This window comes from Pygocentrus nattereri, chromosome 20, assembly GCF_015220715.1.
Source record: "Pygocentrus nattereri isolate fPygNat1 chromosome 20, fPygNat1.pri, whole genome shotgun sequence".
Lineage (NCBI taxonomy): Eukaryota > Metazoa > Chordata > Actinopteri > Characiformes > Serrasalmidae > Pygocentrus > Pygocentrus nattereri.
The window spans coordinates 27,370,944-27,387,129 of NC_051230.1; the positions used below are offsets into that span (position 1 = coordinate 27,370,944).

The 16,186-nt window shown below is 38.6% G+C and overlaps 1 protein-coding gene across 1 annotated transcript; it reads right to left on the reverse strand.

Annotated features, from left to right (window-relative positions):
- Positions 1-1,202: 1,202 nt before the first annotated feature.
- On the reverse strand, positions 1,203-4,082 carry LOC108411920 (chemokine-like receptor 1). Its single transcript, XM_017683722.1, has 3 exons — positions 4,002-4,082; positions 3,081-3,225; positions 1,203-2,908 (listed from the first exon to the last, which is right to left on the reverse strand). The coding sequence occupies exon 3, from the start codon at positions 2,893-2,895 to the stop codon at positions 1,906-1,908; it is 990 nt and encodes a 329-aa protein (XP_017539211.1). The 5' UTR covers positions 2,896-2,908; positions 3,081-3,225; positions 4,002-4,082; the 3' UTR covers positions 1,203-1,905.
- Between the last annotated feature and the right edge of the window lie 12,104 nt (positions 4,083-16,186).

A 16,186-nucleotide genomic window follows, 5' to 3' on the forward strand; every position in this document is an offset into this window, starting at 1 on the left:
CTCTAATATTATTTCTCTCAGTTTTGACAAGTCTTATGTAGTGTAGCTTTAGTTAGTTTTAATTCATTACTATACTCAAAGGGGCACTCCAGCCAAAATGAAATGCAACTGTTGGTACATTTGTGGCATGCATGCCTATTACGCATGCCCTTAAGTAGTGTAGTAGTTGTCTTGTGCATGTATTCATCTAATTTAAAGACTAGAACATGTAAATCTTCAAAAGCAAAAGGTACAAATTCATTGTACAAGACACAGTATTGTCTATTAGTCGCAACAGAACAGGGATGTTGGATGTAGTGGTTTTTACACTAGGCAAAGGAAGGCACCCACCTTGTGACCCAAAAAGTATTTTAACAAATACTTTTGTTAAAAATCCAAATTTGAAATGTATCCATTTTAGAAGAGTAGCTGTTATTTCTGATTATAGTGATTTTCAGTTCAAGTGTTGAAAGGGGAAATCAGTCTTACAAATACAGCAAAGAAATGGAACAGCAAAAGAAAGAAAGCAAAGGTGTCTTATTTTCAGTTAGAATAGAGTGCTGCACAGCCTAAGCAAACTGCATATAATTCTAGCTTTACTAGTAGGATAGACAAGCACATTGTTGGGATAAATAAAGGTTTCTCCTTCATTTTTTCAAATGCCATGGAATTATGGTGTAAGGTTTTACTAGCCCTGGTCACTAGGTGGCAGAATGTGCTTAGTGAGGAAGACAGTATTGTGTGCTTCCTTGAAGGTGAGACATGATGACTGTGCTCTGTGATTAATCCTAATTAATTCTTTAAAATTATCTAACACCCATCAATGTTTTGGACTGATTACCACTGGATAACATGTTATGTTCAGTTAGTGCTTTTATAGTTCACTTAAAACATAGCAATAGATACAGAATGTCAAAATTAAGAAATGGATAGAATTTTCAAACAAATCCTTTTAAGAATGCAAAATTAACTGCATGAATGCACTCATGTTCAGCAGGAAGTTAGTTTTCTCTCAGTGAAATACTGTGGCATTCAGTTCCTCTCTGCATTTAGGGCAAAGTGGGGCACAACCTAACACATTTTGGTTTTTGTTGAATAACTTTATTTTTAAATGTATATATTTTTAAGGAAAATGTTTTATAGAAGCAATTGTATTTTTATAGGACCAACATATACATTTCTGCTACAGATGAACACTTGAAGTTTGTTTCTAGAACCACCATTCATGTGCAATTCCACCCAAAAATGGTACAAAATGCAATAGTATAATTTACCCATGGCTAGGTTACTTGTAAAGACAGACAGAGGGTCAGTTTAAAACCTGCTAACAGCCAGGAATGGGGGAATAGCTAAGTAGCACACTACTAAATTTTTTTTTGTAGCTAGTAGCTGTAGCCCCTACAAATTTTTGTGTAGTTATAAATAATAAATTTTTGCTACAGGATTCAGTCAATCCAAGCAAAACTTGAACCATAGAATGCCGCCATTAACTGGGCTGGTGGCAATTGTGCGATCCTGACTGAGCCACATACAGCTTGAGCAAACAGTCATGATCATGCTGATCACCCTTTTACTAGTAGAATTACCTCAGTGGTCAGCAACCGAAATGTTAAGAAGAGCTATTTTGTGACTTTCAACAAAAATGTTGTTTCCATTTTATTATCTGAAGAGCAGAATCATCATTTAAAAGGCATAAATGTGGTGACAGTGGAACACAGATCAAGTAAACTTCAAGTAAACAAAAATACTTTTAAAAATGTAAATGTTTAACAGCAAAATTGTATAAAGAGATGAAAAAGTGAAGAAAATTAATTAATTGTTTTTGGTCTGAAACTGACAGGCTAGTTATTTATTTATTTTTTCTTTCTTTCTTTCTTTTTTCTTTCGCTGTTACTGTACACTTCAGACAGCACTTAAAAGTTTGCTTCACCCAGAGTTGGTAAGAACTGTGCCTTTGACCATCTTCTGGTCCTCCTCTTCTGCTATTGCATTTTCAATCTTGGACAGAAGCGCATAACATTGATCCTTAACGTCCTTCCCCATAAAAGCATAAAGAAATGGGTTCAGGCAGCTGTTTGCATTAGCAAGAACGATGACTACTCTTATTCCTGACAGGAAAAAACTATATTTTTCATAGTCAAGTCCCATCAAAGCAAAAGTGTTATAAGGCAGCCAGCAGATCAAGAAAGTAACAATCAGCACTGTCATGATCTTAAATGGCTTTTTGGATGTTGATGTCTGCTTGGACTTCAGCTTTCGAATGATGACAACATAACAGAGGATAATGATCAGATACGGAATCATGAATCCAAAAATGAATTTGCACACCACCTCTGCAACCTTCTGTTGATGATTCTTGTAATTTCCGTAACAAATCGTTGTCTGGGTTTGGTAATCATACTTAACATCCGCAAAAATGATTGTTGGTAGGCTAAGTGCTGCTGAGAAGATCCAGGCTAGCACAACTATCACCAAAGCCTTTCTTAAAGTACGTTTGTTCTGAGCCCACACAGGAAACATAACGACCACACAGCGGTCCACACTGATGATGACAAGGAGGAAGATGCTGCTGAACCAAATTAAGTACATGATGAAGAACACGGACTTGCAAATGAAAAGCCCAAAAATCCAATTGTTCTTGATCACATCAACAATACCCAAGGGCAGAAATGAGCAGAATATGAAATCAGACACTGCTAGACTCAAGTACCAGGTAGAATTCACAGATTTCTTCACTTTAAACCCTGCAATCCAGATCACTAAACTATTTCCAACAACACCCAGGATGAAGATGATGACATTTGCCGCTGCATAGAAAATGCATGACGCATCCCTGCAAACTGGTGGAACTGTAGTAGAGTTTGTGTGGTTTTCATAGCCTGAATGTTCTGGTTCTGTCATTGGAGTTGAATTCATGATGCTGCTTGATCTGTAAAGCAAGCACAAACAGAAAATGTGTAGTTCTGATTTACAATACACAACATATAGGCAACATTCTTCCAGACTTTATTCCTGAAGGCAGATTCAAAAGAAGCCTTTAAATCATTAGAAGCATCAAGTCCATTCATGAAGGTGATGAAAGTAAAAGAGCAATGTTTTACCTGTAATGCAGAGAGGAAACTGCAGTCTACCTCCAAACCACCTAGTGGGTGCTTTTAGAGTGTCTGAGCAGTTTTAGGTACTGGAACCTTAGTCAAGTACAGTTGAAATATCAGCTTGCCTCCCTTGTCAGCCTAGTAGGGCATACTGAAAAAGATATTTGAGGTGGAAAATGCAGTGCATTGAGTAAAAGTTGAGTACTTGGAAATCTCTCTGGTAAAAATTGCACATAATTACATAAAACATGTTGGAATGTGGTTTGAGCGTCCTATCCCTCCCCCAAGTGGAAGTGGGCAATCTCCTTGAAAGTTTTTTCGAAAAGAACTCCATCACAACTTGGTGAAGGATGTGTTTTCCATGTAAGTGAATGATATTCTAATCATACAACGTTGATGTTAATACATATAGACATATGACTTGATTCAAACCACTCAACCCGACAATTCTGAATTCAGCTTTTACAAGTAAAATCAAATAGTCACACAAGTAAAACAAAAAGAAAAGGAAGAATACAAAAAAATGCTGCACTCTTAATTTTGACAGGCTCAGCAAATGATGTACATATTTACTCCCAGTATCGTGAGACAATTTCACTTAAGCTTATGAAGAGAAAATGTATAGAAATAAACCAAATAATCTAATTTGCTTACAACAATATCAAATTGAAAAGTATTTATATAGTTGTTTTTGCAGTGTAAGCTAGTTCCTTTGGGGAGTACAAATCCTCTATTATAATTAAATCATGCCTTGTTAAAAAATGAAAGTTAAACTTTATATTAACTTATTGCACTTCGAGTTACCTCAGCTTGAGGATGAGTTCAAATGGTTGTCAGCTATTGTTACCCAACTGTTGCAGTAAAGTAAATGATTTGTTTTCTTATGGTGCACAACAGCTGCTTTCAGGTTTTAAAAAAAAGACTTACCTGCCAATGCCTGTTTTTGTTGTGGTGCTGCAGAGCTGCTGGTTTTATTGTTAATGATGAATGATGAAAATGTTGTCAGTAAAATGCTGTACCACTTAGTTCCTCTCAGCGCTTACTTCACATTTCACAACAGTTCTTGCCCATCACTTAGTTGAGCAAATGGCCTCAATGAAGTAAGAGGTTAAAATGCACATTACAGTGTATTTTGGAGGTCATATGAGGATGAGCGCTCTACTTTTTCTAATAAGTCACTCACATTAACTGCACTCTGTAATATGGAGAATCGCAAGTCAGTCACAAGTGCAGTGTCTATATTTGGGGCAGTCCAGTACTCTTGTCACAACATGTACCAGCACAAGCAGGCAACATAAACATATTCATAGTCAAAATACAGTAAGACAAACCAATAGTCAAAAACACAGGAAAGACCTACACAAAGTAAACAGACTCCGAACTCAGGTTATCACATAGGCTTTGCAAACAGGTCAAATGAAGTGGTGTGTGTGTGTGTGTGTATATATATATATATATATATATATATATATAAATATATAATGCGCAAGTCTTAAATTTCCATGAAATAGGTTGTACATGTGGATTATTGAGCAGCAGAGAGTCTAGAGGAGAACGGAGTCCATCAACCAGGTCAACAAAGGGGACAGAGAGCAATGTGGGCCAGCTGAGAGGGGGCACTTAGAAGCCAGCTAAGGAGCCATCCAATAGCCTGGCACAGAAGGAACAACTCTGGGAGTCCACAGAGTACGAGAAGCAGTAAAAGCCAGCACTGGAGCAGCTTTGGGAGCTGATACAGCTGGAGCAGTCCAAAAATCTGGCTCTGGAACAGGATCAGGGAGCATGTTGGGAATTAATAGAAATATGAACAATAAAACATTAGAATATGAAAAAAGTAGAACAATGGCTTAGGGTCTCAAGATTGAGAACAAAGTCAGGTACTACAACACTGTTACTCTATGAATTAATGTTATGAGTTAAATGAATTGAGCAGATAATTTTTAGTTTTCTTATTGAGGCCATATGGACACTTCTGTAATTATTTTAAAATTAAAATTCTAATGTAACATGTCACAACAACAATTTAGTAAATTGGTTATTATATGTAATATTTGATTAAAGAATTAAAATTGTTCATTCGATCGGAACCTATCAACACAAAACACAGATTCACTTTTGGCATATGACTGCATCCAGGCTGTTCAGTATATGTCACTAAGGGACTTCATAAGGATAAAGTGAAGGATAAAGCTGTATATTGCACTTTCCAGACCTTTTAAAATGTCATCATATGATCTATATATAAGGCAAAATAGTCCCCAGTGTACTCCTTTTAAACTTTACCATTACATTACCTATTTCATCATTACATTTAAAAGCTTAGGGATATGTCTACTTAGACTCACTTGTTATGTGGATAGTAAATTAAATGTAAAAGTGTAAAGAGTGGTATGAAATTTATCACTTCAGATCAAACCACTCTGAATGACTTTGTTTACATCTTGATTATTGAGTCAAACAGAAATTTTGAAAACGCACTGGAGTTCTCTTTTGAGGTAGACAAGGACCAAGATCTTACTTATATTTGAATGAATGAATAATGACTCATCAACAATTGCTTCTATACAGTGTTGCAAAGCTGGAATCTTTGTCCCTCTAATGAATAATTTTATGAAAATATTGTGACACTGAGTTCTGTTCTGTGGAGGCTTTACTTAATAATAATAATAATAAATTAAATTTAAAAGCTCCTTTCTTGACACTCAAGGACACTGTACAAAATGTAGGGTTTAAAAAAAAAAAAAAAAAAAACATCAACAGAGAGAGTAGGCTAATTTGAACAGGTACTTCTCAGAATTCAAGAGTGAGTTGCAAACTGCATGCCCTTCTCTGTCACAGGGCATCTACTGCACAGGTCATAAAGTCTCAAAGGTTACTAATTCATTTGAAGTTTTAAATACATATAACACTATGTAGCAATCATTGCACATGCTAGCCCCTGTGAGAAGTTTCTTAAGAAATCTGTTTTATAAGAACATTATGAAAGAAATTCAGGTTTTTATAGTTCTGAATTTTAAAAAAATCAAAAGAACAGTTCTGATATTACATTGTCAGTTTTGGACAGAAATGCATAACACTGCTTCTTCCTCATAAAAGTATAAAGACACAGGTTCAGACACCTGTTGGTTTTAGCAAGAACAACTGTTAATCCTGACAGGTAAAAACTCAACCTTCTGTTGATCATTCTTGTAATTTGTGTAACAAATCGTTGTCTGTGTGTGGGCAGAATACAAAACATCAGATTAAAAGGCTGATGGTAGGCTAAGTGCTGCTGAGATGTTCTAGGCTAGCATGACTATCACAGAATCCTTACTTGCAGTACACTGGTTCTGAGCCCACATAGGAAAAACAATGACCACACAGTGATCCACACTGATGGCTAAAAGGATGAAGATGAACCAGTTTACATATGTTGAAGAATGATACCTTGTGCATCGAAAGCCAAAAAAAACAAATATCCTTTATTATATGTAAAATACCCAAAAGCAGGGTAAAGGAGCATATGAAATCAGACACTGCCAGACTCAAATACCAAGTAGCATTGACAGATTTCTTTACCTTAAACCCTGCAATCCAGATCACCAAAGACTTTCCAGCAACACTCATGATGATAACATTTGTCACTGCATAGAAAATGCATGACAGATCCTTGCAAACTTGTGAAACTGTAGTCAGGCATGTGTCGTTTTCAAAGCCTGGATGTTCTGGTTTTGTCATTGCGTTTGAATTCATGATGCCTATTAATCTGTAAAGCAAACATCATCGAAAAAAGGATAGTTCTGCTGATTTACAACACAGTGTATTGGCAACATTCTTTCTGACTTTCTTCCTAAGCAGCATTCCAACCTTTTCCATTGCATCCAAGTATGAACTGCAAGGACATTAGAAACAATAACAGTCCATGAGGTAAATTGAGGACCACAATCAGAATGAATGTCCTCACATATACCCAAAAAATTTAACACTAGATTAAACAAAGTTTCAGAACTCAAAAAAGTGGTGGGCAATGACAAAAAGGAATAAGACTTACACTCCTTTACAATCCGTCCACATTAATGAGGACTGTAACATTAAGAAGTGGGCATGTCAGTAACAAAGTTGAGGCTGATGTGAGACCATGGTCTTACAGGTACCAACAACAGCAGATGTTTAGTGGCTGGTAATGTTTTTGGGGTTTTACATTGTGAGCAGGTGGAACATGAGGACACAAATTTGTGTGTAGCAGTATTCAGGTACTGGTTACCAGTATTGGTTAGATAGGAGTTGTTGAGTGTGTCTTTCTCCCAGATGATCAAATGTTAGCAAAGAGAGCCCAAGTGATAAGTTTGTCTCAGAACTGCTCAGGAACATACATTTTATCCGAGAGGACAGTAACTTTGTACATTGTACTTTGTACTTTGTCTCCCTCTAGGACCTTGTCCTTGTCTTTCTCCCAATAAATAGACAAATTTGTCACATTTGAGAGCAGAATGTTCTCATCTGTAAAATAATCAAGATCAGCAAGCTTGACAGAGCTTAAGTGTTTAGCTGTACCTAGATATTCAAGATCCCTATGGACAAGAAAATGTCAACTAAACAATGTCTCCATTCCTCAAAGGCCAGTTTCACAGCAGGAGTTTGCAATCCCCTACCCCATAATTATGTTTGGTTGGTGTGAGTTTGTGGGAGTACGATATGCAATTTTGAAGGGTTACTTGGCATTGGGACAAAATATCTCTTTGTCCATTTTTCTAAGGCATCTATCTCAACTACAAATGGTTCAGAGGAATCAGGGTGTTAAAGAATGTGTACAAAAGTTAATGCTTCCTTAATTGCACAAAATGCGCTTTTCTGTCTCTGGAGACCACACCACTTTCTTAGGGGTGCCCTTACGGGTGTAGATATTTGAAAACCCTAGGAATCTTTAACTCTTCAACATTTGTGGGTTTTGGGCACTGCTACAACCATGTAATCATCCATGATGACACCACCTAGAGCTGATGATATAACTCAGGAAGGTAACAGACTCGCAGGTTACGTTTGAGTTGAGTTTTAGCACTAGCCAATCATGATCTACATGGGTCTTGGGGTCTGGTGAGTAGATAAGAATGTCATCTATATATACAGTTATGAATTTTTCAATCACATCTCTTAGACTGTCATTAATAAATGTTTTTAATATGGATGAAGAGAAGACATTCAAAAGACTGAACGACATTGCCAGATATTTGTAGTGCCTGCTACTGTTCACAAAAGCTGTCTTCCATTTGTTCCCTTACAAATTCCAATAAGATTTTAGGCATTGGGAGGTCTAGTTTCGTAAGATTTTGCTCCATGTAACTGTTCTAGAATAACCAGGATTAACAGAAACAGGTAAGAGTACCTTTTAGCAATTGGATTCAGTCCCCTACAATATATGCAAGGATGAACTATTCCATGTAGGTATCTATAGCTTTCTCCTCCTCTTGTGCTAGTGGGTAGATTAGAGTTTGTTAGGGTATAGTTCTCAAACTCTTTTGCATCGTCATAAGAATGATGGGGAAGTAATTTGGTGGCATTACTTTTAACATTAAAACTTGGAGATCTGTGTATTCTGAGGGAATTTTTACAGGGTAATCAATTCCAGGAATTTCAATGGATATAAACTTGACTATTATTTTTGGCAGTGTGATACAATGCTCAAAACAGGAATTGGATAAAGACAATAACTTGTGTACAAAAAATGCAGGGATTACATTTCTCTAATTAAGGTAGGCCTAAAAAGCCAAATTCGAGAGTCGAAAACGAGAAAAGGTCATCAGGTCAGTGTGAAGGGAACAAGTATGTAATTTAACAGGCTTTGCCTTAAGAGCGCTCTTGGGCTCAAAGGAGCCCCATCTAATGCAGCAACTTGTAAAAGGTGACTTCAGGGGTTTCAATGGAGTCAGCAGCTTTGCAGTAGATGAGGTTTCTCAGCTTCGGAATCAATGACGGCTGAAATGACATTCATAATGGCAGTATAAAGTAACAGGCAAAAGAACAGACTTTTCTTTTTCTTTTTTTTACCGCATTGTGGGAACACTCGCCATGTTAGACTACTACACATGCTTTTTCTGGAGACAGCGGCTGAAGTTTGTGCAGATGAGCCTGACTGTAACAGTCCTCGACTTAAATGATAAACCTCTCCTCTTGTGTCAGGCGAGAAGAATTGCACTGCCTGACTTCCACATGGTGGTCCTTGAAAGCTGTTGACAGGATTTCTGATGTTGGGGTCATGCTGGTGGCTGAATGTCTGATGGTCTTAGTCACACTGGACTTCCATCTGAACAAAAACATCTGAAATTCGCACAGGGTCTGATAACTTTCTCTTACTCCTTTTTTTTACCCTACTAAAATGATATTCTAACAAATCATGATTAATAAGATTATCCCCATCACTCAGGTTTGCACCATGCAACCATCCTTATGGCATTTTTTTATTCATGTATTCACTTATTCTCTTGTACATGGGACTGAAAGTGACCTGGCCCAACGATATAACACCAGTCAGTCCACTGTGAGTCGAATTCTGATAACACGGGTAAATTACCTGTACCCATTCCTTGGATCTGTATGCATATGGATGTCTGAGAACACTATAAACCCGAATTTGATTTTAATTAAATTATTGAGCAATCATCTAGAGAAGGCATATGATAGGGTGCCAAGACAGGAACTGTGGTACTGTATGAGGAAGTCAGGTGTAGCTGAAAAGTATGTTAGTGCATGTGGTGCAGGACATGTATGAGGATAGTGAGACAGTGGTGAGGTGTGCAGTTGGAGTGACAAATGGTTTCAAGGTGAAGGTAGGGTTACATCAGGGATCAGCTTTGAGCCCCTTCTTGTTTGCAATGGTGATGGACAGGTTGACAGATGAGGTCAGGCTGGAGGCTCCATGGACCATGATGTTTGCAGATGACATTGTAATCTGTGGTGAGAGTAGAGAGCAGGTGGAAGAGAATCTGGAGAGGTGGAGGTTTGCACTGGAGAGGAGAGGAAGGTCAGTAGAGATAAGATGGAATACATGTGTGTGAATGAGAGGGAGGAAGGTGGATAGGTGAAGATGCAAGGAGTAGAGGTTGTAAAGGTGGATGACTTCAAATATCTTGGGTCAACCATCCAGAGCAATGGACAGTGCAAAAAAGAGCTGAAGAAGAGGGTGCAGGCAGGATGGAGTGGGTGGAGACGGATGTCAGGGCTGATGTGTGACAGAAGGATAGCAGCAAGAGTGAAAGGGAAGGTTTACAAGACAGTAGTGCGTCCTGCTATGATGTTTGGTTTGGAGACTGTGGCTCTGTCTAAAAGACAGGAGGCTGAGCTGGAGGTGGCGGAGATGAAGATGCTGAGATTTTTGTTGGGAGTGACTAGGATGGACAAGATTAGAAATGAGCAGATCAGAGGGACAGTGAAGGTGGATCAGTTTGGAGATAAAGCCAGAGAGGACAGGCTGAGATGGTTTTGACATGTGTTGAGGAGGAATAGTGGCTATATTGGTCAAAGAATGTTGGAGATGGAGCTGCCGGGTAGAAGGAGAAGAGGTAGACCTCAGAGAAGGTTTATGGATGTAGTGAAGGTGGACATGGAGATGGTTGGTGTAAAAGTAGAGGAGGCAATGGATAGGGCAAGATGGAGGCAGATGATCCGCTGTGGCGACCCCTAAAGGGAGCAGTCGAAAGAAGAAGAAGACTGTGTCTGCACGTAGCTGTGGTGATTCTGTCAGGTCTCAGTTTAGCTATAGGATTACCTAGCAAAATGGTTTTAAGGTTGCACATTAGTGATATGTTGCATTTATACAGCAGTGAATTAACCAACTTTTCATTAGTTTGTTGGCTGCTTCAGTAAGGATTTTTTAGTGCAGCGAAAAAATTGTGGGCAGTTGTGGGGTGGAAGTTAGGCAACTGGCCCTGTGACCAGAAGGTTACCAGTTTGATCCCCAGTGCCAACAGTCCATGACTGAGGTGTCTTTGAGCAAGACACCTAACCCCCAGTTGCTCCCCAGGCACCGTGAATAGGGCTGCCCACCTCTCTGGGCAAGTGTGCTCACTGCCCCCTAGTGTGTGTGTGTGTGTGTGTGTGTGTGTGTGTGTGTGTGTGTATTCACTCGTGTGTATGTGGTGTTTCACTTCATGGATGGGTTAAATGCTAAATTGGTAAATTTGTGGGATTAAAAAGTGTCACTTAAAAGGAAAGTATCTTCATGATTTGTCATTTACTGGTAATCACCACACCTCACCCCGCCTTGCGTCTCACGCCCACCATGCCCTTCTCCCCACTGAGCCACATGTCTTGTGACCACTGTGCCCCTCTCTTGGCCTCCTGTCTCCTGCCTACCGCTCCCCTCTCTCTGCCTCACGCCCCTCTCTCAGGTGAGCCTCCCACAGTATACAGTAACACAGTTATCATCACAGCCCTAGTCATTATCAGAGATTAGTTAACGTTTATCAGTGGAATTAATGTAACTGCAAGACTGAGTCAAGTTTTTGTATGTTCTGTTTTTTTTACAGGTTCAGCTGGTCAGTGTAGTGGTTGGAAAAATGGCTTGAAATATAAAATGGCTAATTACAAAACAAAGTGTAGGAAATCAGGATGCCTTGTTATTGCAGTAAAGACTCATCAAAAAGCCAAGAAAAGTGAGCTCAACTACTGACCAAACTTTCTTGAGGGATTTGATTGGTCAGTCCTCAAAAGTGGCCAAAAATACTTGGTTGATGAAATGCAGAAGAGAATACCAATGGACAAGTTGTAAAACAGAAGGTGGATGTGACCTTTGCATCGAGAAGAAAAGAGCTAAACCTGCCATAAGTAAGATGGTCTGCTGGTCTGCTCTTTTCATGGAAGATCAGGTATGTTCAAGAGAAATAATGCCAATGGTTTTGCCCTACTTATCTTTCTATCAGTATTTGATGTCATTTTGATGTCTGTGGATATTTCTTTGCCATTCTTTCTTAATTCATTCCATTGCCTATTTATTCTTCACGGTCCATATAAGAATGTATGGCTGTTTGGATATTGGTCAGATGTAGCTGGTTGGGGATGGAACAAGGAGGCTACAAAGTGATGGAGCAAGATGGCTGTGTCTACAGGCCTCAGTAATACTGAAATCTTCAAATGTAAACTCCTATTTTCCTTTGTATTTTATCGGTGTTCATAGAGTTCAACAGGATTGTGAGAGAGAACCTCAAGCAAGGAATTCTATGAAAGCATCAACCCTTACAGTCTCCGTCTTATTGAGGTATTTTAGTCTATGAGGGAACATTGTGCAGATGTTAACACAGCTATCACAACAGGTCAGGGTTGGTCCATAGCCATTATACACTTGGATTACATTGTTTTTCAATGCTTATGTAATAACTACAGGTCACAGAAAGTGCTACTGTATCGGTTGTGCAATATAATCAAAATTGTGCTTGGGTGGTTCATCTTTCTTATAGACCATTAATTTCTTGTTATTCTAACTATGAAATTTGTGTCGTCATTTTACTCCTCGAACGACTAAAGAGACAAATGATGTTCAGACACTGGTGCTCAGAGGGCTTTCAGCTATCCTTGGTGACAACCCTACAGACTTCTACAAAACAGCCTTTATAAGTAAGCTCTTTCTTTCTCAAAAGGACCATGACAGCATCATCTGTTTTTGACAAACCCTGTGAGTGTAGATTTATACAAAGAGTAAGAAATGGTTCCACTTATCACTAGTACAGGCTGTCCATCCAGTTAATTAATGTGGTATTTTGTGAGGTTTCCAGTCTTCCATGATCTTCCCTATCTCTGAACACTCACACCTTTCATGACACCTTTCATGTTCTTTGCATTGTGAAAGGGTCCTTCAGGTCGATGGACAATGTTATGTATACAGGTGTGCATAGAACCTTTTTGAAAATGCTTCTGTATAACACCACAGAAGGTTCATCTATCGTATACAAGCTTGACATCGTTAGTGTAGCTGTTATTGCAGTTTTAATCTGATTTTGACAATGATTACTATTGCTTAAACTTAGAGGAAGTCATAGTAACTTGGATTTAGTTTCACGTCTACAGACTAATGCAGGAGAGAGACAAACACTCAAGGATGCTTTAATCAAAAAGAGATCTTTATTGACAATGTGACATGACAATTTGATAACTTTGTTTATAAACAAAAAAAGAAAACTGAAAAAGAAATGTGCTCAATTAATGTAACTTAATACTCCGTTTAAAATGGTATGGAAAGGTGAGTTAGGGTGCTTCTTGGGAATGCAATTAAAACATGGGAACATAGGGAAACTTACCCTAAACTAATATATCTAAAAGAGAATTCTTTGAATAAAATAGCATAAAATCCTGACTGCACAAATAAAAGATAGCCAGCCTTACTTTGAAGTCGAGAAGCCGGACTTTGAGTCCTCGGAGAGGGGAACCTCATTTGAGAATGTGTTGTAACTCACGCTTTCAGTGGCTGTCTCTAGAGTCTTGATGGGGCTTCACACAGGCAAAGCATTGTAGTTGACGACTGGTTTCGACTTCTCACCTACTCGAGGATGAAGTTTGGGAACTGGAAAACCTTCTGACGAGGAGTCCGTGATCAAAGCATGGCGCTGAGTAAGACGCATCTTGAGGTTTCTCCTTGGACTGCTGGAGGGTGGCGCTTGCAGCGAGGCGGCCCTTTATAGCCAATCTGCCTGCAGATTCGGGTGGTCCACTTAAGAATCCACTTAAAGAAATGTTCATTTTCCTCTCTAAGGAAAATAACAAAAAGGGTCCAGATCTGATTCAAGCGTTCTAATTCTAAACTTTCTTCCTAACCACAGTTGGCACAGACTTGTTAGGACTGCTTAACATAAGGTCCCTCACATCTAAAGCCATTATTGTAAATGAAATTATTACAGATCACAATTTCGATGCTCTGTGCCTCACCGAAACGTGGATTAGACCCGATGAGTACTTTAGTCTAAACGAAGCCACTCCCACAGGCTACAGTTATGCTCATAGCCCTCGTTTAAGCGGCCAGGGTGGAAGTATAGCAACCATTCATACTAAAACTTTAGACGTGAGCCAGAAAGTAGGATATACATTCTCTTCTTTTGAAGTTCTTTTACTGAATATACTCGATCAACAAATAAAAACCTCTTACGAAATCCAGTTTAGTGTTAATCTGCGTTCATCACCATGTTATCGTGTCAAGCGGACTATAACTTCATCCACAGCTGGCAGCTTTATCAGAAACCATCCTCATTTATCAGGTTCTGTCAGATGCCCATCTAATCCTACCGAGTTAGATATTATGACCAAATTCCTAGAGGATACTTTTCGATCTACCCTAGATAGTGTGGCTCCATTAAAAAGTAAAATAGTACGGCAGAAAAAACTGGCCCCTTGGTATAACGATCACACTCAAGCTTTAAAACAGACTGCAGACAAGTAGAGCGAAAATAGAGAAGTGTTCCAGTCCGCCTGAAAGGAGAGCCTTATAGAATATAGAAGAGCTCTTACTGCAGCACGCTCAGTCTATCTCTCCTCTCTCATAGAAAACAATAAGAACAATCCTAGATTACTATTTAGCACAACTTCTAAAATAACAGAGAACAAAAAAGTCACTGAACCCCAGATGCCATTAGTCTATAGCAGCAATGATTTTATGAATTTCTTTAGTGATAAAATCGAAAAAAAATTGGCAGAAAATGTTGAACACACAGTTAAACTCCACAAACCTGCTGTCTTCCAATGCCAGTCTAGACCCTGAGAATATTAGTCACTGCAGAGAGGCTAGAATCGTTTACCGTACTTCAAGAAAATGAACTAGTTAAAATAGTTTCTTCTGCAAAATCATCTACCTGTATTTTGGACCCAATTCTTGGACCAAGCCTATTCTGTCAAAAATAAACTCCTCTCTTAGCCTTGGATACATCCCAAAAACTTTTAAACAGTAATTAGACCGCTGATTAAGAAAGCGAACCTCAAACTCCCTGTGAACTATCAAACTATAGACCTATCTCAAATCTCCCCTTTATATCGAAGATCCTGGAAAAAGTGTTAGTAAAACAATTAAGCTCTTATTTGCATAGGAATCATTTACATGAAAAATTTCAGTCTGGTTTTAGGCCACATCACAGTAGATAAACAGCACTAGTAAAAACTGTAAATGATCTATCATTCTCCAACAAAGGAAATGTGTCTTTACTAGTCCTCCTTGACCTTAGTGCAGCATTTGACACAACAGACCACTCTATCTTACTAGATAGACTAGAAAACCTTGTAGGGGTAACAGGAACAGCTCTTTCCTGGTCATTAATGTAAAGGGCGAATAATCTGTCCTTGTAAAAGTAAAGTATGGTGTTCCACAAGGCTCTGTTTTAGGACCTATATTATTCACAATATACATGCTACCATTAGGCACCATTATCAGTAAACACGGCATAAATTTCCAGTGCTATGCCGATGACAGTTATATATATCAAGCAAACTGGATGATAAAATTAAACTTGGCAAGATTGAGGACTGTGTAAAAGACATAAAAGACTGGATGTCAAGTAACTTTCTGCTACTTAACTCAGATAAAACAGAGGTCCTGCTTCTTGGTCCAAAAGCAACTAGAAACAAACTGTCTAGGCTAACACTTAACAATTTCTCAGTTGCATCAAGCTCATCTGTTAAAAATCTTGGTGTCGTGATAAATGCTGATCTGTTCTTCGACGCACATATAACTAATATCACTAGAACAGCCTCCCTGCATCTTCGTAATATTGCTAAATTAAGAAATGCATTATCTCTATGTAACAGAGAAAGAATAGACACTGTATTTCATGTGAATTTCACAGTATTGAGCATTTGTTCGGTATGTGGTGGTGTTTTGGAGCCCTCTACTGGTGTGTGGCGAACTGCAGATTGCAGCATTTTGGTCCTCTTGAGCTACCATACCACAGCAGACAGAGTTTTCTATGCTGCAGGTAGGAGCTTCTGGCATTTTGTCCCGCAATTCATTAATGATTTAACGATTGACAACTTGTTTAAAGCTGGAAATAATTCTCGGGTAGCAACTCTTATGAAACCTAGCGGTTATTTTTGCAGGAAATGCACAGTTATGGTTTGTATAGAAGACTTTATGGGTGTTTTTACTGTTCGTTTTTCCATGCGGACCT

Bases quoted from the DNA above. Each gene is read 5' to 3' on its own strand.
- LOC108411920 (XM_017683722.1), bottom strand. From the start codon at position 2,895: ATGAATTCAACTCCAATGACAGAACCAGAACATTCAGGCTATGAAAAC.